Here is a 23,494-nt window from a genome sequence, read left to right on the forward strand (position 1 = left end):
ATTAGCATGGGTTTCCGGGAATGTTAGGCAGCATAGATTGTATGCACTGGGAATGGAAGAACTGCCCCGCTGCCTGGAAAGGGATGTACACTACTGGTTTCAAGGCCAAGAATCCCACGATGATCCTGGAAGCGGTAGCTGACTACCGGCTATGGATTTAACAACGACATCAACGTCCTCCAGTCATCGCCCCTTTTCAACGACCAGTGCATGGGCGTCAGTCCAGCAGTCAATTTCGTTGCCAACGGCAACCAGCACAGTATAGGCTATTATTTGGCGGATGGGATATACCCGATGTGACCCGTCTTTGTGAAGACAATCAGATGCCCAACGGATGAAAAGAAGATATACTTTGCGCAACGTCAGGAGACAGTGCGCAAGGATGTGGAACGGGCATTTGGTGTGCTCCAATCTCGATGGGCGGCAGTGAAGGGTCCATCACGGCTGTGGTATGTTGATAGCATCGCCGACATCATGTACTCAAGTATTATCATGCACAACATGATTGTCGAAGATGAAGGTCCAGCGCTGACTGATTGGGCCAATGATGATGCTGATGCTGCTGGTCCAAGCCACGGCGTGGCCATTGGCAATGTACGCATGGGTATACCCCATGATGATGTCGATCGAGTCCGTGCATTCGCCGACATGCGCAAAAAAACAAGTCCATGTTCGACTTCAGAACGATATAATTGAAGAAGTATGGCAGCGGAGGGATCGTCGTTGATGGAGTTTTTAATTGTTGAAATGTATTTTTTTTATTTTGGTGTAATGTACTTTTTTTTTTTTAGTTAATGAAATTTTTATATGATTTCAGTGAAGATGAAGTGGACACAGAGAGTGAACGCAGTGAAGATGATGGTATGGCTCATCAATCATGGTTATTGCTTCCTCATTTGTGAGCTTTGTTTTTGGTTTCTGACATGAATTCTGTTTTGGGCAGTTTGCTCTTGTAAAGATGAAGGTATTATGCTTGATGATCACATCGATAGGACGAAGGGATTTCAATCTACTTGCACAACCAAAACCACAGGAGGTAGTTTATTTGGCAATACAGTGTGTTGTTTTGAAGTTTGGGATTAGCAATTCATTGTGTTAGATCTTGAAAATGCAGGGAAAGTTAGCTTTTGATTGATCAAATACTATTGTTTCTGTAGCAAAGCTTTTCAATTTATGGAATGTGATTATCTCAAAGAATATCCTCCTGCCTTCTCTTGATGCTAAATGATTCTAATGATCCAGGTAAACCTTCAACAGCATTTTCGGTGAAACACAGGAGAAGAAAATCAGAAACTCTGCGACTTCAGTACATATGAGAAATCATAAATAACTAGCGTTGCATGTGGCTATTTCACTTTTCCATCTACTTCTCAGTTGTTCTTGGGATTTGTTATATTTGTTCGCTCTCTATGGTAAGACGATGGTTTCGTGTGTGCAGAGTAAATATAGGTACTTGGAATGTTGTTGGAAGGTTTCCAGATGATGACCTTGATATAGATGAATGGCTCTGTATGCAAGACCCAGCTGATATGTACATTTTCGGGTAAGCTTTGCAGCAAAATTTGGAAGATTGATAGCTCGTCGTGCATCATCTTCGTATAAGGAAACCAGTTAACTTAGTGCATCAATTTTGAACTATACTCTGTTTCAGAAAGGAAAATTGGTGCCAAGGTTGAATTAATCATTACAAAAATATTCCAACAAATACAATTCAACTTGTGACTCTAGTGCATCAAATTTAGATTCGTTTCCTAACTATTTCAAATCACGTAGCCTTCCATTTTTGTTATTGCTCTCCATTTCCAGACTTTCTAGCATGCAAGATTCCTTCATCTGTAGAATATCTTCTCTGAATTTCTATCTTGATCTCACTCTAATTTCACTCTGTGATACCAAAAATCCTTGAGATATCCAGTAATATATATAATGGACACCGTGACTTTCTCGGTTTCTCCTATGTTTCTATCCTGAAATCGATAAAGATGCAGCTTGACTTTGTAGTTAAGAGAAATTAGGTATACACATACATAGCCGAAATTATGAAGCTTTTCTTCTTTTCCATAAGGGAGTGTTTTTGTGTAGTTATTTTTTAAATCACTCAATAATCCTCGTCTTCTTTTATGGATCATCAAGAATTTGTGTTTGCATCATTACATGTGTCAATATCTAAATATAGGATAAGATTTTGTTATGATAATTCCTAATTATGAAGCATCACAGCTTCCAGGAAGTGGTTCCCTTGAGTGCAGGCAATGTGCTTGTTTCGGAAAGTAGAATTCCGATCTCAAAATGGGAGGCTATCATCTGCAGAACCGGAAACCAAACATAAAAGCTACAGCGCACCGCCCTCTCCTGTTTTCATGACTTCCTCTGCTTCGGATACGTTGGCTGATGAGGCAGTTATTCCTGCACTTGACTTATTCCCCGATAATTCTGGAGGCACCACTATGGACAGTGACTTGAAGGTTGGCGGGAAGGACATCCAGGCAAAGAGAGTCTCTGATATTATCTGGAACAGCAGATTGGACTGGCCCGAGCAATCACTTGATGCTACATCTCATCAAACTTTATCGGCAAGGTCCTTACGAAGAGTGCTGAGCAGTTCAGCAAGAATAGGCTGGATGAGTAATGGTCTCACCACCAGCCCTCAAAACTTCCCACAGTTAAAGAGAATGCACCAAAGCTTCGGAAATCTACGGACAGTCCACATGGATCCACAAGATGAGCTCAATGAAGTTGTGGATTATCTGTCGGAAGAGTTGGATGAAATTCCTGGAGAAGAAGAAGAAGATTGTTTTATGGAAATGTCAGATTTCAGAAATGAAGATGCAATTTCAAGCACTCCAAAAAAATCGCAGTCAACATTTGTAAGGATTGTGAGTAAACAGATGGTCGGAATATATGTGTCAGTGTGGGTGAGGAGAAGGCTAAGGCCACACATAAACCACTTGAAGGTCTCCCCAGTAGGAGTTGGGCTACATGGGCAACAAGGTTTGCTCATTCCACCGGTCTTTTTAGTTTATTATCACAAAACTAGCATGATGCACCTTCATCTTTATTGTTGAACAACAACTCCATGGCCTAAATTTTGAAGATATACCTCAGTTATTGGTATATGGAGAGTTATGACTTTAATGTTTTTCTTTTTGCCTCTCTTCCATAAGTATGTCACTGTTCCATAGTCGTCTATGCTTTGTCTGCTCTCATCTAACCTCTGGTGAGAAGTATGGAGCCGAGCATAGGCGTAACTCTGATGTTCTTGAAATCATAAGGCGGACTCATTTCTCAACGCTCTTCGACATTGATCAGCCACAGACAATCCCATCTCATGAGTAAGAGTGCTATATATTGCTAAGATAAAAAAAATCTCACACTTTTTCTTTCTGTAAATGGTCATTTCTTCTGTTTTTTGGTGCTCATGTTTATGAATTAGTGACTAAATACCCAATTTCTATATGAACATCAAGATATTCTGTGATGAATCCGCGAATTTCTGATGGTGATGAATGCAGGAAGATGCAGATCACGACACAGAGATTTTACGTGGTTCGATTTACTGGGGTAAATCTACGTCCACGGGAAGAAATGAGGGCAGAGTTGTATTGCTTGATCTGTTTTCTTACAGCTTACAATACAGACTTGCTATTTTGTATTTGATCTCTAGAAAGCGAGAGAGTCTATTTAGAACTTAACCCTATCTATCTGATCTAGGTTCTATTTATACTTTGAACCAAGATCGTGGCATGCAGCCATTTACTAGGTAGTGGATGTCGTGGAGATCGTGGCGATCTTGCATGGGTCCACTATCCTGCATGAGTTAATGACTGCTTGACACCACTAAATAGATCGTGGGTGTAGTGGAGGTGGAAATCCTGCATGAGTCCACTATCTCCTAGTTCGGTCGAATACTGAGACCGAACTGCTGAATTATTGCCGAGCAGCTTTTGCCGATCTGAGAGTAGAGCTTGATGCCGACCTGAGAGCAGAGTTTGATCGGTTGGCTTTTACCGAGCTGTAGGCTGGGGCCGAACTCTTTAGTCATGCCGGACTGATACTCTTTAGTCATGCCGAACTGATACTCTTTCTTGGGCTTTAGGCTGATAGGCTTTTACTGCTGTTGGGCTTGTTTAGTACGTACTCCATCATTCTGGTTTGGAGATTTGAATTATCGGATCAATATGTCGGATTCAGAAGTGAGAAAGTTAGTCGAGAAGAAGCAGTGGGCTGTGCTTCTCAACCACGATCAGGTATGAGTCATCGAATCTGGTTCCACTATCACTAGTATTAGAGCTTGATGTTTCAAGTGGAAAAGAATGAAACAATAAATGTAAATTAATCACAATGAACTCAGAAATGGACATGTGTTTGATGGATGGAAAGAGGGGATGATCAACTTTGCCCCAACTTACCAATTCTGATAGATATGTTGGTCAAAACCCTAAAGGACAAAAGAAGAGATCCCCAGCATGGTAAGTCCTGCATTCGTCAAACCAAACATTTTTTAACCTCAAGATTATTTATAGTCTTGAGATTCATAGCTAGAGTTTTTAGTTTTTGTGATGAGTTTCAGTCAATATTTTGTTGTAAAAGACAACATATCAAATACAAATATTCTTCAACAGTTTTGCCATTTTATTTTACGAGTTACCCAAATAGATCGGAGAAATTTCCGAATATGGGTTTAAATTCGCTAACCTTTCGAGATAAGGGATTCAATTCGCTTACCTTTCGAAATATGGGTCCGAGACATGCGAATTTTTCGGAACAAGGGTTTTACACATTTTTATATTTATTCTCTTCATTTTTCTTATTATTTCCCTTCCAATAATTATAGATTTACTAAACTATCCTTTAACTAATCATTTTATTACAGTTGAGGTGAGAAGTGGCGCAGACGGTTTCGTGATCAACGTGAGGGACGGAGGGTATTTGAAACGTGCTCACAATAACCCTCAAGGTGGCCATCTGCCTGACTATGCTCCGCATCCTGCAATCGTCTTGAAGATGGAAGACGGAACTGGTCTTCTTCTCCCGATTATTGTTTGTACGTGATGCGATAATATTGTCATCTGTCTTATAGTGGCTGCCCGATTATTGTTTATTCATTGATGTCGTTGATTTTGTTTCAGTGGAGATGCCCAGTGTGCTCCTCATGGCCGCTGTGCGCAATGTACAAATTGTATGCGCACACTTTTGTAGTTCTTTTTTAAGCCTACTACCAGACTTAGGGAACAAAATTTTCTATTGCTCGAATTTCCTTCTGACCTTAGCTCTTTTTAAGTCTACCAGATTAAAGGATAGTTTAGTAAATCTATAATTATTGGAAGGGAAATAATAAGAAAAATGAAGAGAATACATATAAAAAAGTGTAAAACCCTTGTTTCGAAAAATTCGCATGTCTCGGACCCATATTTCGAAAGGTAAGCGAATTGAATCCCTTATCTCGAAAGGTCAGCGAATTTAAACCCATATTCCGAAATTTCTCGATCGTTAGAGATGGTGATAATTCATTTCATTTCATTTCGTTTCGAACATCCTTTCCAAACTCAGTTTACGAGCAATAATAAAAAGAAATATCTTAATGTAATTATTCTTTATCCATTCACGATTGATATGTTATCGCAACAAGCCTCAAACTTGATAACATCAAGTCCAAATAGAATTACTCCATGTAATTACAGAAGGCATATATACAAATTATTCGGCTAAACATTTGCGACATTTTATGACAAATTGACCTAATCGTTTTAAATGGAATCAATATAGTATTCTCACAAACCGATGGGAATGTTTTAATTTGAAGGAAATTAAAACAATAAAACTTGATTTTGCTTTCGATAAATCAACCCTAAAGCAATGAAAATGCAATGGCACCAAAGTTACAAAATAAATGAAGAGAAAGAAAAGTGAATGTTAAATTAGTTAAAGTGTAGGGAAGATATTATTGATAAATTAACTGAAACCACTCCCTGCTTAGAGCATCCGCAATAACGGACGGACGTGGATGTCCCCGACGGACGAGAGGTCGTCCGTCGGTTTCAGCGGACATCCCATTTTTTGATTTTTTTTAAACTCTATATATACGGCTCGTTGCACTTCATTTCGTTTGCACCACTTGTATTGACGAGTTTCTCTTCTTTCTTTCTACGTTTCTATCGATAGATCCAAAATGGCTAGTGGTAGTGGTGGGGATGCTGCTGACAGAATGCGATAAATTAATGAACGGTTGCGGGCTTATACATCACACATCGTCGGTTGTTTGATGACTACTTCGCGGAGGAGCCGCGGTTTGGGGATAACTTTTTTTGGCGACGTTTTAGAATGCACTGGCCGCTATTCATGAGTATCGTGAATGCTTTAGAGCGTCGGTACAAGTATTTCAGGTTCAGAGATGATGCGAGTGGTAGACCCAGTCACACTCCTATACAAAAGTGCACTGCCGCAATCAGGCAGCTGGCATACGGAGGCGCAGCTGGCATACGGAGGCGCAGCCGACATGTTCGACGAGTACCTCCACATTGGCGAGTCAACTGCCCGCGAGTGTCTGATGCACTTTTGTCAGGGTGTTATTGAGATATACGGGGAAAGGTATCTTCGGAAGCCTACCCCCGAAGACTGCCAGACTCTGATGGATATGCACGGGAATCAGCACTGGTTTCCGTGAATGTTGGGTAGCATAGATTGTATGCATTGGTAGTGGAAGAACTGCCCCGCCGCTTGGAAAGGGTTGTACACGACCGGCTTCAAAGGCAAGAATCTCACGATGATCATCGAAGCCGTAGCTGACTACCGGCTATGGATTTAGCAGTGCGTATTTTGGGGTAGCCGGGTTGAACAACGACCTCAACGTCCTAAATTCGTAGCCCATTTTCAACGAGCAGTGCATGGGCGTTGGTCGCGCTATCAGTTTCGTCGCCAAGGGCAACCAGCACAATATGAGCTACTATTTGGCTGATGGGATATACCCTAGTTAGCCCGTCTTTGTGAAGACGATCAGATGTCCAATCAATGAAAAGAAGGTCTACTTTGCGGGCTGACAGGAAGCGTCACGCAAGGATGTAGAGCGAGCATTTGGTGTGCTACAGGCTCGATGGACGGCAGTGAAAGGTCCAACACGGATGTGGTATCCGGAGTCCATCGCTGATGTCATGTACGCATGTATTATCATGCACAACATGATTGTAAAAAATGGAGGTCCAGCGCTGACTGATTGGACCAATGATGATATTAATGCTGTCGGTCCAAGCCACGGCGTGGCCACCGCCAATGTACGCCGATCGGATCCGTGCATTTGCTGACATGCGCCAACAAGAAGTCCATATTCGACTCCATAATGATATAATTGAAGAGTTGTGGATGCGTAGGGGTACGTTAAACAATGTATTTAATTATGTACATTTTTTATTTAATTGTGTATTTTTTAAAAATAAAATGATTGCAATTTATCCGTATTCATTTCGAAATTTTAATTCCGTAAAATTGCATATTTGTGAATTTGTGAATTTTGATTATTGGGATGTCCACCGAGATGTCCGCTATTGTGAAGTGGAATATCCTTATGACGTGACAGTACTATGGATGTTCTTAGGCCATCCACTACGCTGTCTCTATACCGTCTCTTAACTACTATTTGAGCACTAATTGAGGGCCTCACTGTCCTTTTTTCATCCATCCCTTAACTAAGGGACGGAACCTGCAACGCTCCGTCCCTTAACCGTCTCTATACCGTCCCTTAATTACTATTCATTCAATTTCATTTATACTTTTTTTTCAACCCAATTCAATTTAAACAAACAAACTTTATTAAAATTAAAACAACATTACAACTTAAAATTAAAAAAAACGAAGACATAATTAAAATTCTAAAAAAATAAAAATGACATAATTTAATCTGCTCCGCCAAAGTTTTCCCAAATGTGCTCAATTAGATCCTCTTGGAGTTGGGTGTGGGCGCTAGAGTCGCGTGTCCTTACCCGAATAGCCAACCGTTCTTGTATAGACGGATGCGCTCCACTTCGCGGCGGACTACTTGCGGTTGAGCTTCCGGGGGATTCGGGGTCGAACCAATTTCCCGCATCGGGTCCTTCGTCTCGGACAATCATGTTGTGCAAGATTATGCACGTATACATGATGTCGACCATGCTCTCCATGAACCACGAACGAGCCGGGGCTTTGATGATGTTCTTCCTCCGCCTCTCGTCGTCGGGTCCTTCCTCCGCCTCTCGTCATCAATCTTCTTCGAGTGATTGTTCCATTAATTGACGCATTTGCTCAAAAGGATCCATTTGTTTGAGTTGATTGAAGATGGAAATTGGAGTGATAGAGAGGATTTGAGAGGAATAGATGTGTGTTTGTGTTTGAAAAGAGTATGAAATATGATTATTTATAGAGTAAAATATATAAAAAAAAATTAAAAAACGAAAATAAAAATTTAACGGTAATATTACCGTTTGAATTTTTTTTTATTAAAAGTCGAATTTTTTAAAAAAAAACGAATTATTGCGTCATCAGTGACGACGCCCACTCGCGGGCCAGCGAGTGGGCGTCACGCACCCATGGGGACGAGACACGTGTCGCTGGCGCGTGGCGGGACAGCGCGTCCCGTGTCTCGACGAGATGGGCTACGGGACAAGACGGGCGCGGGCTAGGGACGGGATGGTCGCTGCAACGCGTCCCGCGGAGGACCCATCCCTCCGGGACGAGACGCGAGCCCGGCGCGGGACGCGTAGTGGATGGTTTTATGACATGGCAAGAGTCATTTTGAGATGTCCGTAGGCACATACGTACCCCTACTGCAGATACTCTTATGAAAAATAAATGTCAAATTTCGATCAGAGTGCAATTTGAATCAAGAATTCCATTTTTTTTTCATTTTGGCACTTTTCCATTCATCAAGAATCCAAAAGAAGAGATTGATAATCAAGAACAATAAACAGCAGAAAATGAAAGGGAGTGTAAATTAGCGAATAAATTCCAATTTTGTGGGCATCAGTTCTCCAAGGTGAGTTTTGCATCATAACAAATCAGTCGAAAATTAGATTCATCCTCTGCCGCAAAATTTAAAAATTTCCAAACTTAAGATACATACAATGAAGCTTATACACAATTTTACCAAGCGATCAGAACCTTTCGAGATTTCAATTTTCACATCACACTAAATCAGTGATTGAGCATGAATTTCATCGTCACTTCGCCAAAATCAATTCGACATTTTGAGCATAACATTTCTAACAAAATAAAAGGTAAAGTTAACAAAATGGAGATCAGAACTTCTACGAGGGTTGTGTACCATCACAGACGACAAGCATCTTTGTCACAGTTGGATATTCATCACTGCTGATAATATTTCAATCACAAAATATAATACTAGAGATATGAAATTCACATATATAAATACATTAAAACATGATTTTACTAAATCATAGGTGTAAATACATTGAAACATAGGTGTAAAGATATTATATAAAAGAAAAGAGTGATGAATTGGTGACATATGCAAACAGTGTGGGAAATGAAAGTGTGGGGAAGATGATTGTTGACAGATCAACTAAAAAATTGAAAGACAACTGCCCATCTTCGCCTAGTGATTTTGATTTTGCAGAGAATACTTTCAATCAGAGTGCAATTTGAATCAAATTCGCACAATGTCGATACACACAACCTCTGCTTTACATTCCATTTCTTGAAATCGTTTAGTAGAGAACAACGAACAGGAGAAAATGAAAGGAATGGAGCAGAAAAAAGAAAAAGGAATTCTTGTGAACAAATTCGAATTTTGTGAGCATCAGTTCTCCAAGGTGAGTTTAGCATCACAACAAATCAGTCGCAAATTACCCATTTCACATTAGATTCATCATCTGCCGCGCAACAAATCAAACAAAATTTAAATTTTCCAACAAATATTTGAAGTTTAACAAGCGATCAGAACCTGTCGAGATTCAATTTTAACATCACAATAAGTCAGTGATTTGAGCATGAATTTCATCGTCACTTCGCCAAAAGCATAAGATTTCAAACAAAATAAAGCGCTCAGAACTTCTTAGAGGGTTGTGTACCGTCACTGACTGCTTAATTCAAATGCACAAAACCAAAAAAAAAATCAAATGTAATCCTATAGAAATAGGATTATCAAATTTGTGGGGCATCAGTTCTCAAAGAAGAGTTTAGCATCAACGAAATATCAGTCACAAATTACCCATTTAACTTTAGATTCATCCTCTGCCCCCAAAAAATTCTAAAATACCTAAATTTGAAATGAAACAGAAGAATTTGAATTTCAGAAGCGATCAGAACCTGTCGAGATTCACTGTTAACATCACAGTAATTCAGTGGATTGACAGACGTGAATTTCATCGTCACCTCGCCAAAATCAACTCGAATGAACAAGAGCAAGATTACTAACTTAATAACATCATAAAAACGAAAATTATAAAAGGAGATAATTAGAGAGTCGTGCATTAACAATGAAGACAGCTATCTTTGGGACAATTTATTTGAATTCATCGCCGTTGCTCAAACCAAACAGATGGAATGTAAAAGCACGAAATAGAAAGAGAGAAGTCGTGGAGCTGAATACAAGTGGAGTGGAGAAGGAATGGGGGAAGGTAGAATTTTTAGTGTTTTTGGTGGAGCGGGCGACAAACCGTGGAGGCGCTTAAAATGCTGCGAGCTCCTTCAAGAGAAAATCGCGTTTATAGGCGACTTGGCCTTTAAAATAACGCAAATGTACCCATTTTGTTAACAATTTCATTTATGGGAAAAACGTCGATGAAATTGGCGTGTTTATAAGTAAAAACGCCAGTGAAATTGGCGTGTCTATACGCAAACACGCCAACATAGTTGGCGTGTTACATAGGGACCGTATCTTGCTCGTATTTTTACCAAACTACTTAAATTTGAACACGCCAATCTTGATGGCGTCTTTACGATATAAAACGCCAAGGTCATTGGCGTGTTTAACGTAAAAAACGCCAATCTGATTGGCGTTTTTGGGTTGAACTATATTTCTCAGATCTCCCCCAAAATCGCAGACCCTAATCACATTTCCTCCCTCCCCAAAACGCGAAAAACCTTCCCAAAGCTGAAAAACGCAAAAACGCTTGCCTTGGTCGGGTCAACCCGGTGGTGGATTGAAGCGTGTAGATTTATATTTTGGCTCATTTCTTCCAAATATTAGTACTCGCAATCGGTTAGTATAGCTAATTTTTAACTCATTCTTCCAAACATTAGTCTACCAATATTTGATGGATTATTATGATAGTATATATTGTAGTGTAATTTATATAATTATTTGATGGATTGTTATAGTATTATAAATTGTATTGTAATTAATAGAAATATTTTGACCAATTGTTATGGTATTATATGTTGTAGTATATCTAATTTTTTACCCATATTTGATAGGTTGTTATGATAGTATATATTTTAGTGTACTGTAAAGAAATATTTTTGACCAATATTTGTGTTTGACATTAATGCAGATAGTATGACGTGGTGTGTCCATTTATATTGGGGTGGAAATATAATTCCCGGAACAGTTATTTCATATGATCCTCCTTTTGCAAAAGGATTGATTATGTTGGATGAAAGTATTTCCTACGAAAAGCTTGTGGAAACAATTTGTGAAAGAATGGGGATAAACATATTTGAAAACAAACTTCAAATAGTATGGAAACGTCATATATTCTATGGATCTTCAATCACGTATATAGGTATTTTACTAGAAGAAGTATACATGCCACTAATGTTTAGTGAGAGTATGACTACAGGAGGTCAAATTGAATTGTATGTTGAGTATTCGTCAATTACTCAACAACATAGTCATCATCTCATGAGTAATGATGTTGGTACGTCTACGAGAGGCCGAGAACCATATGTCGCTGCAACACAAGATTTTGATGTTGGTACGTCAACGAGAGGCCAAGAACCATGCTTCGATACAACACAAGATTTTGATATTGGAGGCGTGCATTTAGGGGACAGTGACAACTGTAATGTGGTTGAGGACATAATTGGTCCTGATAAAGCCGACTTTCTTGATCCACAATCACCTTATGATTCTGAAGATGTCGATCCGGATAGTACAGATTCAAATGGTGCTTCGTCGGATGAGGAACAATTTGTTGCTCCAAGAACATCCATTCCGGTTGGAGAAACAGTGGTTGGAGAAACATCAATTGGAGGAAGAGCAGTACGAGAAAGAGTAGTTCCACAGTTCCCACAGCCTGGTATGAACTATTTTCGCACCTTACCAGGTTCATATGATAGTTTTGATCCAAAAAACTTTGAGTCTGATGATCTCAATGTGCATTATTGGAGTGAAAAAGATCCGAGCAATGTCGGTTTGCATACTAAATTTAAAACCAAATTGGAATTGAAGTCAGCTGTGACTTTTTGGCATTTGGAAAAAATCCGATAATATACAGTTGTTGAAAGTAAAGGAAAGAGATGGCATGCAGTTTGTAAGTGGCCACAAGGAAATCCGAAAGATAAGTCCTTACCGCCATGTTTGTGGGAGTGCCGAGCAACATTGAGGAAGCATGATGAACACTGGCAAATTAGAGTGTTTAGCACTGCTCATACTTGCATGGGGGATCGTAATTATAATGGGCACGCTAATCTTTCGTCGGGTATGATAGCGTTGAGTGTTCGACATCAGATAGAAAACGATCCTTGCTACAAGGTAAAAGCAATTGTGGCGGATATTGAAAATAGATTTCATGTGAAAGTTAGTTACAAGAAAGCATGGTATGCTCGTAGGACAGCTATTGAGCTTGTGTATGGTTCGTGGGCGTGGAATTTCAAAGTTTTACCAGGTTATTTGAATGAGTTGCAAAGACAAAATCCTGGCACAATTGTCGAATGGTTACATGATGAAAGATTAAGCAACGGTATAAACAAGGTTTTCAAGTACGTATTTTGGGCTTTTGGTCCAGCTGTGGAGGCTTTTCAACTATGCAAACCAGTTTTAACCGTTGATGGAACTCATCTACGTGGACGATATCGAGGTAAAATTCTTATTGCCGTTGGATTTGATGCTAATAAGAAATGTTTGCCTATTGCATATGCCATTGTTGATGAGGAAACCATACAAAGTTTGAATTGGTTTATGGAACGTATTAGAATTCACGTAGCCAAGCATGAAATATGTGTAATATCTGATAGGCATGTGGGAATCATAGATGCAATGAATTCTCCCATATGGAAAGAAAAACCCAATGTGGGGCATCACAGATTTTGCTTGGTACATGTTAGAAAAAATGTTTTGCAGAATCACAAAGGCATCATGGTAAAAAAACTTGTTTGGAAAATTGGTATTGCTACAAAGAAACGCAAGTTTAAGATCAGACGTCGTTTACTTCGAACCATCAACAACGAGGCTGTGCAGTACCTTGATGCCGTGGAGTTAGAAAAATGGAGTTTGGCGTATGACAAACACAAAAGATGGGGTGAGATGACCACTAATATGGTGGAATCTTACAACAATGTGTTGAGAGGCGCTAGACAACTCCCAATTAAAGCTTGCATTGATCTGATATTTTGGAGGACAATAGAATGGTTTAATGAGCGGTCAATTGCATCAACACAGTGTGCCACACCACTTACCCCGTGGGCCCATGAAAAGGTGTGCAAAAATGATGTAAAAGGTCAATTACATAATGTGAGAGTCCCAAACACAATTGCAGGGCTTTACGTGGTTCGAACAAAGCGTCGAATTGGTGGAAAGGGCGGTAATAAATGGAAGGTAAAGTACTTGGAGTCGAACTGCAAATGTCAAAAGTGGCAGATGTGGAGGCTTCCATGTTCACATGCAGCGGCAGTTGCGCGGTTTAGAAACGAGCCCATGCTGTCGCTTGTTGATAACGTATACCGCACAAGTGTTTGGGTACACCAGTATTCTACGGTGTTCAATCCAATCAGACACCAAGATTATTAGGTTGTGCCTGAATGGACTTTGCAATGTTCACGAGCCCAGTTAATGCCTAAAAGTCGAGGTCGATATCGTACTACTAGGATTCCTAATCAGATGGATGTCCGTGAAGCTGACCAGCCACGCGCCCGACGCCGATGTAAACATTGCCGTCAACCAGGGCACGACAGACGCAACTGCCCGAATGCTTCTTCAAGGATGGATACTCAGTTGGTAGATGATGCCGCTGACGATTTTATGCCTCCACCTCCATCAAGATCTGCAGTTCGAGGTTGTCATTCTATCAGCCACACTGATGATGCCGATCACGATTTTATGCCTCCACCTCCACCAAGATCTGCAGTTCAAGGTCGGCATTCTGTCAGCCACCTAGGTCTTCTGTGCGAGACGATTATTTCGGGGTTGATTTAGAGAATGTCGTTGTGCAAGATACTCCTCCGTCTAGACTCTCCACCGCCAGAATCGGGAAGGGTATTCGTAGCTTCTTTACCCGGAGAAGGCGAGACAATTGAATGTGTAACAACTATTTAGTTGAATTGAACATTGTTCTGTTTATTCTTTATAATTGTGGCTATTTATTGAATTGAGCATTGTAACGTGTTACTCTTCAAAATTTTCCGAAACCAAATTTTTCCCAAGGTAAAAATGGCGTTTTCCACTAAAAACGCCAACTACAGTGGCGTGTTATTTCAGAATGTCCGCTCATACGTAGGAAAAATGGGCAAAATTTTGAGCAAGGTAAAAACGCCATCGACAGTGGCGTTTTCCACTTAAAACGCCAATAATATTGGCGTCTTTTTAAACACGCCAACGACAGTGGCGTGTTTATGCAGAATGCCCGCTTCAACTAAGGAAAAATTGGCAAAATTTTTCCCAAGGTAAAAACGCCATCTTCGTTGGCGTTTTCTACTAAAAACGCCAATCTTATTGGCGTCGTTTAAAACACGCCACTGTCAGTGGCGTATTTATGCAGAATGGGCACGACGTTGGGAAATTTGGCAAAATTTTTAGCAAGGTAAAAACGCCAATAATATTGGCGTTTTATACAAGATCTTAGTACAACTAAAAGGCCAACTGGGAATGGCGTGTTTGTTCCTATCGTCGACCAATAAGTAATATAAAGAGTTCAAAATATAAATATGAATACGTGTAAAAAGAGGATCAAATCGTCTAATATAACGAGTTCAAATCAATGAAAAACAACCAATATCAATACAAAGTATGAAATTAGTTTAATCATCTCGCCGTTTCCGCATAAACAAACCCCGTATCCCCTTCCCAATTTTGGATGTAGATCTAGGGATCCTTGAGGGAGGAGTATCTTGAACAACAACGTTCTCTAGATCCACCCCAAAAATGTCATCTTGCACAGACGACCGCGGTGGAGAAGTGGGGACATCACTGAGGCCAATGTCGTCGCCGGTACCACCGGTGTGGCTGATAGAATGACGGCCTCGAACTGCAGATGTAGGTGGAGGTGGTTCCACAAAATCGTCATCGGAGCGGTGTACGGGCTAAGATGACGACTCTCCGCAGGCGGTTTTCTTTTTGGTTCATCGTTTTGCCTTTTGCCGTACGGGTACGTCCACGTCCATTGCAGAGCGCTGCGAAGGACGGTAGTCCATCCGCTCAGCCTCTCCGGATATCCGCAGTCCTTCTTCAATCATCCTCGAAATGGTTCCCAAAGCCGGATGTTCTGTCGTATCTTGGCCACTTAGAAAGTGGCGCACGTTGTGAAGTGTCTCCACCTACAATTATCAAAGTTAAATACATATCATAATATGAATTTTAATAATTAACTAGGGTTTGGTTAAGTATGAATAATTTACCGCGAATCTATGAGAAGATGCCGTTTCGTGGAAGCCCTGTTCAGCATGCACGCCGGGTTTGGTTAAATACACAACAGTTATCTGCCGAAACCAATCCATATATTCTTCGGTTGCAACGGGCTCATCACTGTACTCCAGATCAGTCCACACCAAAAAGTGTCTGTTGTCCCACTCCTGTATATAATTGGCGTGCCAATCAACCCAATTTCGACCAGCTTTTCCACGGCGATCCTGTTTCGCAAAATCAGTACCGTGGAACCGGGGGAGTTGCGGGATATACGGTTGGACAATCCCAAATTGGCGCAACACTCGGTGTGGCTCAGCTAGATTCCAACAAATAAGCGTTGTTATCGATATCCATACAGGACGACCGGCATCACAACTTTCCGGCAACTGCCGTTGGAGATAAGGCATCCAAATAAACTACATGTAACACAAATTTATTCAAATTAATTTCAATAAAAAACAACAAACAAAAAATAATTTATAAGTATATGAAGTACCTGGTTGGCATGCATCATGGAGAACTGATCTCGGAAATTTTCAATACAATGTCCGGGTGCTTTTACATATGACGTCGGACCATTCCATCTACAAAATGTAAATTATGAGCGAATAACACGAAGACTGATGAACATAAAGCTTAAAAAATGAATTAGTGAACAACTTACGCGCTTGCACATGGTAGATAGTCTGTATGCACGGGATCTAGCATCCTCGGTCTAATATTTGGGATTCTCTCCCAAGCCCACAGCTGTAATAGAGTTAAGGCTCCCCCGACATCCGTCCTCTTAGCAACGGCAGCTTCACACAAATTGTGGTACAAGCAAGCAAGCGTCGCACCACCCCAGCTATAGGTAGAACACCGTTCTATATCCATGAAAAATTGCAAGTAGAAGAACGGAATTTTATTTCCGGTGGCATTCGGGATCATCAGACCACCAAGTAATAGCAGACAGTAGATACGAGCCCGCTGAGCATATATGTTGTGTTCGTGCTCATCATTCAGCTCAATCCTCAATTGACGCGATAAGCTAGTCTGCTTAAAAGACATTTCCTTCAACTCGGATGCGTCCGGTATGAATCCTAGAAAATCCAAACACCTATCCTGCCAATATCCCGGTTGTGTCGGGGGGATGTAACCCGTCACAGCCTCTCCATCAACTTTCAGGCCCCATAAAACCTCCACGTCTTCCAATGTTACAGTCGCTTCACCGACTGGGAAGTGAAACGTGTGAGTCTCTGGCCTCCAACGTTCAATCAAAGCGGTGATCAGATGGTGGTCAATTTCCTTTGGCTGACCACACCTCAATAAACCGCCGAACCCCATCTGGTCCACTAGTGCCAAAACACGGTGATGTATGGGAACATTCCAAATTATTCCTTCATATCGTCGGCAGCGTACGTATTCGGATGGAACTCCTGCCCATATGTTATTAGAGACGTGTTGTCTCTGAAGATACAGTACAGAAGGATCCGCAGGACCACACGCAAGCCGACGAGCAGAAGTCGAAGATGATGCCATAATTTACCTACACAGCATTCAATAATTACATACAATTTAATCCAATTTCACAAAATGGAACACCAAAATCAAATAATTCACAATACACAAATTCACCTACACAACATTTCACACCCAAAATCATAACACAATTCATCTACACAAAATTGACAATTTCAATTACAAATTTGTCCAACCTAACAATTTCAATTTGTCCAATTTCAATTTGACAAACCTAACAATATAAACAAATTTAACAATTCAAACTAATCAACATACATCAACCAAAACCCACATAAACCAAAACAATTTGCCCATTTTTTAGCTATAACAACCCTAGGGTTTAGGTTTATAATCAATTTTATACACAAATTCACTTAAACCCAAACAATCCAACATAATAATCAACAATAATGTCATTCAACCGATCCAAAATGCATAATATTTCAACTCAATTCACAACCCATTACAATATTTCAACTAATATTGTAAAAGATAAGCATACTAACCGAAGAAAATATATGAATCTGGAGAAGAATAGCACCGATTGATGAATGGAGTGCGAAATGACGGAGAGGAGGGCGAATTCGCGGAGATTGGCGCTGCTCGGAGAAAAATCGCAAAGTGTGGTGTGCTGTGATGTTTTCGCGATTTGGGGGTGGAGGCTGCTATATCAGCATGTTAAAACAGGCCACTCAAATTGGCGTTTTTTGATTAAACACGCCGATGTTATTGGCGTCTCTCCTTTTAAACACGTCGATGTCATTGGCGTGTTTTATATACTACACGCCAACACCAATGGTGTGTTTTAACGTAATGATCATTGGAAAGAATACGCCCAAAATACGGCACAAGTATAAAACGCCAACTATGTTGGCGTGTTTGAGTATAGACACGCCAATGTCACTGGCGTTTTTACTTATAAACACGCCAATTTCATCGGCGTTTTTCCCATAAATGGAATTGTTATCAAAATGGGTACATTTGCGTTATTTTAAAGGCAAAGTGCCCTATAAACGCGATTTCCTCGCTCCTTCAACCCTAAAAAATAAAATGCATCAGAGTTATAGGAGTATTAGGAATATGAATAAATAAATTGGAAAATATTATATTAAAAATAAATAAAATTAACAATAGTATATCGGGAATTTTATATGGTTATAGTAGTATTATAAATAGAAGGATTAAATAATCACGGCAATTTTAGGATGAAAGTGGAGCCAATTATATATGACGACTCTAATCTAATTATACAAATCATTATTTTAATCATATTATATTATGTGAATTTTAAATTAGTTCCGGAAATCAAGTAGAAAAAATTACGTTTCAAGGACCTTGAATACGAAGAAATCAAGTTTTAAATGCATAAACGGACTATTTTATCCTTGAAGCCATGAATATTATAAGTCATTTTATTATCTCATTTTGCCTCTCAACCAATAAAGCATCTCAAATTCAGCAACTTTAATAGTTAACTGAACAAACAACACATAACTTATTATCATTAAAAACTTCCACAAAAGCGTAGTAATTAGGAGTAATTTAACTCCAAAGATCCTCTCACACCTAGTCCCCTTTATAAATTTGAAATGTCATCTTGATGATAATATATCCATTGCTTATTTGATCTGGTGTTAGGTATGCTATTGCAGTTTACATTGAAAGAGCAACTTCATCAGAAATAAATTACTCATAATTAGAGAATCATCAATGATTAGATGAGAATCAAATAATGATGTTCCTAAACCTGTAGAGAGCTCAAAATATGAAAATAAATTAACCTGCCTGCTACTAACAACTCCTTGCTGATTTTGAACCAGAAAATTAAATAAAGAAATGCAAAGACCTGAGATTCGCGAAAAGATCATTTCAAAGACTGGGAATTATTGCTTCAACTTCTACGAATGTCTTGTGGGGTTGAGGTGAGGTAGAAGATGGCATTGCAGGCACGAGTAGCAGGCGGTAAACTGGTATAATATCTTTCTTCAACGGAAAGGTTTCGTCACCATCGATCAGATGTTTTATCACTGGAAAATGCTACTCACGGAACAATCGTCATGAACTCGCCATATTGTTTCACCCAAGAGGTTAGCAACTGAAAGAACTGTCAACTGAGGGAAATAGTTTTTCTCCGACACTGGAAGGGTATTTGTGATAATAACCTCTTGGAACAGGCCACTCGACAACCTCTCGATTGCAGGGGGGCTGTCACAGAGCAACATCAATAGATATATGGTTAGAAGTCGAATCATATCTGTAATTAAATTCTGAAAATGTCACAGAGCATTCACATCAATAGATATATGGTTAGAAGCCAGCAAATTAAGCATTAATTGAAAATGCCTCCTTACTAAAATTAAATTCTGAAAACCTGCATATCGTCATAGAGACAGCATTCCCTTATACGTTACTCTAACAAAACTTAGTCCTAGGAAGACACTCTGAATTCCAAAATCAAGATACATGCTTTTAAGAAATTTTCTCTTCTTTAGGACACAGCATCACATGACTCACATTATGAATCTTTTTATTTTTCTATTACAAACCAAGTATTGGATTTTCACAATAAGACAAACTTATAACAGACACCAAATTGTCAAGGGTGGACTACCACAAGTAATTTTGTAAGGCAATATACAAAAATGAAGTATTGTGAAGCATTATTTCTCACTTCCAAGTTGCAACGAATTAAAAGTTCCAGAACAAGGTGTGGTTTAAGTAGATTGTAGATTGGCAGGGTATACTAAACATGTCATGAATTACAGGTTTAGAGTACAAACTGCAAGCCAAAAAGAGGCAATTTCTTCCAGTAGCCAGTTTATGAACTCTGGATACAGATCACTTTTGTTCAAACAACTAAAATTTGTTTTGGTGTTTCTGATTCAGAAAGTTTTCAGCTCAGAAGGGGTACTAAGATAAGGAAAAGAAACCTCATAAATTTTCTGAAACTGTCTAGTCTGTTCAACTGCGAGAAATTATCCTTTCATGTACTTTTCCTTCCCAATGAAATGGAGGAGGATACATTTTAGAAATCTTTTTTAGCTTCAAAAGTGGGATTCAAAGCCCACAACTACATAAAAGTGTCTTGTAATAGTTCAATGAATACAAAATTTTAATTGTTGTGACAGTTAAATGAATACAAGATTATGCAGATTTGCAAAATGGGGTCTATTTACCACCAATAATGACAAAAAAAAAACCTTTTTTAATGTGAAAGTATGCAAAAGCTTCATGTAGTTTATAGTTTTCTGGTTGTAGTTTGCTAGTCATTATATGTATGCAGTATGCATTAAAAGTGGGATTTCATGCTTGAGTGAGCAAATCTATACAGCAACTCGAAATTAAAATGATTGATTATCACCACTATTAGTATTATTGACACAAGTTGCTCTATTTTAAGAGTATTAAATAACATGATAGAGCAGCACAAGAAAGTTTAACTAGTGTCATCAAAGGATCCACGATATTACATAAAATGGTGAAAAGAGCCACAGACAACAAATGTTGATACCTGAAAACAGCATGAGTGCTGCATGCATAGACTTCCCGAGCACCTATCTCATGCAGCAACTCTGCACCTTTGGCAATAGTTCCTTAAGAGCCATAGAACATACAGAATAAAAAATTAGTTTTGTACCAAAGAGAGGGTAAAAAAGGAGAGAGAGAGATGCTGCATTCAGCTGCTTCAGCAAACAATATTACTGAATAAAGAGAGTATTTATGGAGTTTTACTCTGTTACCTGCTGTATCTATCATGTCATCTACCATCACTGCAACTTTTCCTTTAACATCACCTATCAGATTCATTACCTGTAAATAAAATGTAATGTAACCAAGAAACAAAAGAAAAATTACATAAAGGAAATGAGTAGTTGAAAGAAAACTTTTTGTCAAATAGCCAAAATAAAACCCATTGTGTTTTCTATCTTGTACAGGCATACAAACTTGAGAAATTGTTAAAAGACATCTAAGCTAGAAAAGCTTAATACCTCGGCAACATTATGCCCCTGACGCCTTTTGTCCACAATGGCCAAAGGTGCATCAGATAATTTCTTGGCAAAAGCTCTTGCTCGTGCAACTCCTCCAACATCCGGTGAGACTACTACCAAGTCACCAGAGGATATTTTCTTGCTGGCAAGATAATCAAGGATGACAGGCTTTTGCATAAAAAGAGAAAAGCGAAACAATGTGAGTACGAATAGAAAACAAGTAATAAAGGTGAAATCTTTAATAAAATACCTGGCAGTGTACGTGGTCCACAGGAATATCAAAGTAACCCATGGACTGGCCAGAGTGGATATCACAGGCAAGAACACGATCTGCACCTGCTTCTGTGATAAGATTGGCTACTAGTTTGGCAGCAATAGATTCACGTCCTTGGGTCTATTGACATCAGAACATTGTAAATTAGCAGTGCCAAATTTTAGTAACATTTCCACTAGAATTTATTCAGTGAACTTGTCAACTATAAAGTATTTATCACCCATCAAAGTGTAAAAATACTTTATATCACTGAAAATCCACCTTTCTATCCGCTCGAGCATATCCAAAGTATGGGATGACTGCAGTGATATTTTTGGCTGAAGCTCTTCGGCAAGCATCTATCATTATCAGAAGTTCCATAAGATTTTCATTAGCTGGAGGACAGGTTGGCTGGACCAGGTATACATCACAGCCACGGACACTCTCTTGCAACTGAACGTAAATCTCTCCATCTGCAAATCGCTTAATGTGGATATTTCCAAGGTTGAGGCCCATATACCTAGCAATTTCCTAAGTGAGAACCAATTCATCAAATTTAGTGAAGTAGAGGAAGGCGGAGGATAACAAAAGAGAAACTACAACAGTGGCGTCATAAATTAATCAAGCTCTACCAAATGATGTGTGATACTACCTAACAGAGGCAAAAATAGAATGATAAAGCTGCAATTTATATAAAAGGCCGTCCATGTGATGCTCACTCATTGGATTTCAATTTCCTACATGTCAAGTCCCTACATTCGAGTTTAAATGAAACTTAAGTGTTTCTAAAAGTAAGTTGGCACGGTACCAGAAGAATGTATTATGTTCCATATTTCAAAAAAAAGCGACAAATTCCATGACTGATGAGAAAAGAGAGCGGGGATTCACCTGAGATAGAGCGAAATTGCCGGTACCGGAGAATATTTTGATCCTGTTATTAGTAGTATTTGTGTTCAACGCAGTATCCAATCGTCTCGACTGCAAGTACTTGGGCAACATCTGATCGTTGAGAACAGGAACATAAGGCTTCCCGTTCAGCGGCCCTGTCAACTCACATCTCTATCAACACAAACCGAAACGTAATCAGACAAAAAACACAACAATTCACAGTAAAATCAAAAGCGGCAGCCAAAGTCTCAAATAAAAGCAGGATGCCTTTTCAGTCCAATCTAAAGGAGCTCAAACAATCAGTTATCATGAAACAGAGAGAGAGAGAGAGAGTTACGGCGGGAGAGAAACGTGCGGTGGGAGTAGGAAAAGAGGAGCGCGAGAAAAGAGAAGAAGCGGCGGAAGAAGAGGTTGGCGGTGGCAAGAGCATAGACGCCATGTCTGTGTGTGTATTGGGGGGTTTCAATGTCGTCTCTATATTTATTTTTGTGGATTTCCTGACCATTAACAACACACTCCCTTTCCTATCTTTTTATTTTGGGTAAATTGCTTCAAAAGTCATTAACTTTGCTAAAAGTGTGGTTTTTCCCATAAACTTTAAAAGTAGCATGAAAAGTCATGAAATTTATAGGGTGTTGCAAATTTCCCGTCTGACCGGACCCGGTAAATTTCCGGCGCAAACTAATCCTACATGGCTTGCCGGAGGTGTGGCATGGCATATTTTTCCGGCGGTACATAAAACAGCGTTGTTTTGCACTGTTAAAAACGACGTCATTTTATACCGATTTAATTAAATTAAACCAAATTTCGAGATTTAGGGCTCGATTGAATTAAACAACCACACGATTTAGGGCTCGCGATTCCCATTCCCGTTTGCAATTCCCGATCTGTGACGTCGCCAACGGAAAATATGCCATATCACGCCTCCGGCAAGCCATGTAGGATTAGTTTACGCCGGAAATTTACCGGGTCGGGTTGGATGGGAAATTTGCAACACCCGATAAAGTTCATGACTTTTCATGCAACTTTTAAAGTTGATGAGAAAAACCACACTTTTGGCAAAGTTATTGACTTTTGAAGCAATTTACCCTTTTATTT

General features: G+C 39.5%; 2 protein-coding genes, 6 non-coding genes and 1 pseudogene across 8 annotated transcripts; 1 reads left to right on the forward strand and 8 right to left on the reverse strand.

Annotated features, from left to right (window-relative positions):
• Positions 1–822: 822 nt before the first annotated feature.
• On the forward strand, positions 823–5,223 carry LOC121770208 (annotated as a pseudogene).
• A 3,892-nt stretch (positions 5,224–9,115) lies between these two features.
• On the reverse strand, positions 9,116–9,194 carry LOC121773135. The gene has a single exon (XR_006044706.1). It is a non-coding gene; the product is annotated as a small nucleolar RNA snoR14 (small nucleolar RNA).
• A 321-nt stretch (positions 9,195–9,515) lies between these two features.
• LOC121773138 lies at positions 9,516–9,670 on the reverse strand. The gene has a single exon (XR_006044709.1). It is a non-coding gene; the product is annotated as a small nucleolar RNA snoR135 (small nucleolar RNA).
• A 106-nt stretch (positions 9,671–9,776) lies between these two features.
• Positions 9,777–9,866, reverse strand: LOC121773125. The gene has a single exon (XR_006044697.1). It is a non-coding gene; the product is annotated as a small nucleolar RNA Z101 (small nucleolar RNA).
• Positions 9,867–9,917: 51 nt separating this feature from the next.
• Positions 9,918–9,996, reverse strand: LOC121773134. The gene has a single exon (XR_006044705.1). It is a non-coding gene; the product is annotated as a small nucleolar RNA snoR14 (small nucleolar RNA).
• A 140-nt stretch (positions 9,997–10,136) lies between these two features.
• On the reverse strand, positions 10,137–10,227 carry LOC121773124. Its single transcript, XR_006044696.1, has one exon. It is a non-coding gene; the product is annotated as a small nucleolar RNA Z101 (small nucleolar RNA).
• A 55-nt stretch (positions 10,228–10,282) lies between these two features.
• LOC121773133 lies at positions 10,283–10,364 on the reverse strand. The gene has a single exon (XR_006044704.1). It is a non-coding gene; the product is annotated as a small nucleolar RNA snoR14 (small nucleolar RNA).
• Positions 10,365–15,468: 5,104 nt separating this feature from the next.
• Positions 15,469–16,399, reverse strand: LOC121771287. Its single transcript, XM_042168071.1, has 3 exons — positions 16,263–16,399; positions 15,760–16,182; positions 15,469–15,678 (listed from the first exon to the last, which is right to left on the reverse strand). The coding sequence occupies exons 1-3, from the start codon at positions 16,278–16,280 to the stop codon at positions 15,484–15,486; spliced, it is 636 nt and encodes a 211-aa protein (XP_042024005.1). The 5' UTR covers positions 16,281–16,399; the 3' UTR covers positions 15,469–15,483.
• A 2,563-nt stretch (positions 16,400–18,962) lies between these two features.
• Positions 18,963–22,879, reverse strand: LOC121772151 (ribose-phosphate pyrophosphokinase 1-like). Its single transcript, XM_042169147.1, has 8 exons — positions 22,734–22,879; positions 22,397–22,567; positions 21,791–22,039; positions 21,506–21,649; positions 21,256–21,423; positions 21,007–21,076; positions 20,778–20,859; positions 18,963–19,471 (listed from the first exon to the last, which is right to left on the reverse strand). Exons 1-8 carry the CDS (start codon positions 22,833–22,835, stop codon positions 19,291–19,293), a joined length of 1,167 nt encoding a protein of 388 aa, XP_042025081.1. The 5' UTR covers positions 22,836–22,879; the 3' UTR covers positions 18,963–19,290.
• Positions 22,880–23,494: the final 615 nt, after the last annotated feature.

Source organism: Salvia splendens, chromosome 16 (genome assembly GCF_004379255.2).
Source record: "Salvia splendens isolate huo1 chromosome 16, SspV2, whole genome shotgun sequence".
NCBI lineage: Eukaryota > Viridiplantae > Streptophyta > Magnoliopsida > Lamiales > Lamiaceae > Salvia > Salvia splendens.

What these genes read in the sequence shown, in the direction of transcription:
- LOC121771287 (XM_042168071.1), bottom strand. An exon ending in CATCTTCTCATAGATTCGCG is followed by an intron (nt 15,679 to 15,759) that starts GTAAATTATTCA and finishes TGATAATTGTAG; the next exon opens with GTGGAGACACTTCACAACGT.
- LOC121772151 (XM_042169147.1), bottom strand. Translation starts at nt 22,835, where the DNA reads ATGGCGTCTATGCTCTTGCCACCGCCAACCTCTTCTTCCGCCGCTTCT. An exon ending in CCGCACGTTTCTCTCCCGCC is followed by an intron (nt 22,568 to 22,733) that starts GTAACTCTCTCT and finishes TTGTGTTGATAG; the next exon opens with AGATGTGAGTTGACAGGGCC. An exon ending in TGGACCACGTACACTGCCAG is followed by an intron (nt 21,424 to 21,505) that starts GTATTTTATTAA and finishes TTTATGCAAAAG; the next exon opens with CCTGTCATCCTTGATTATCT.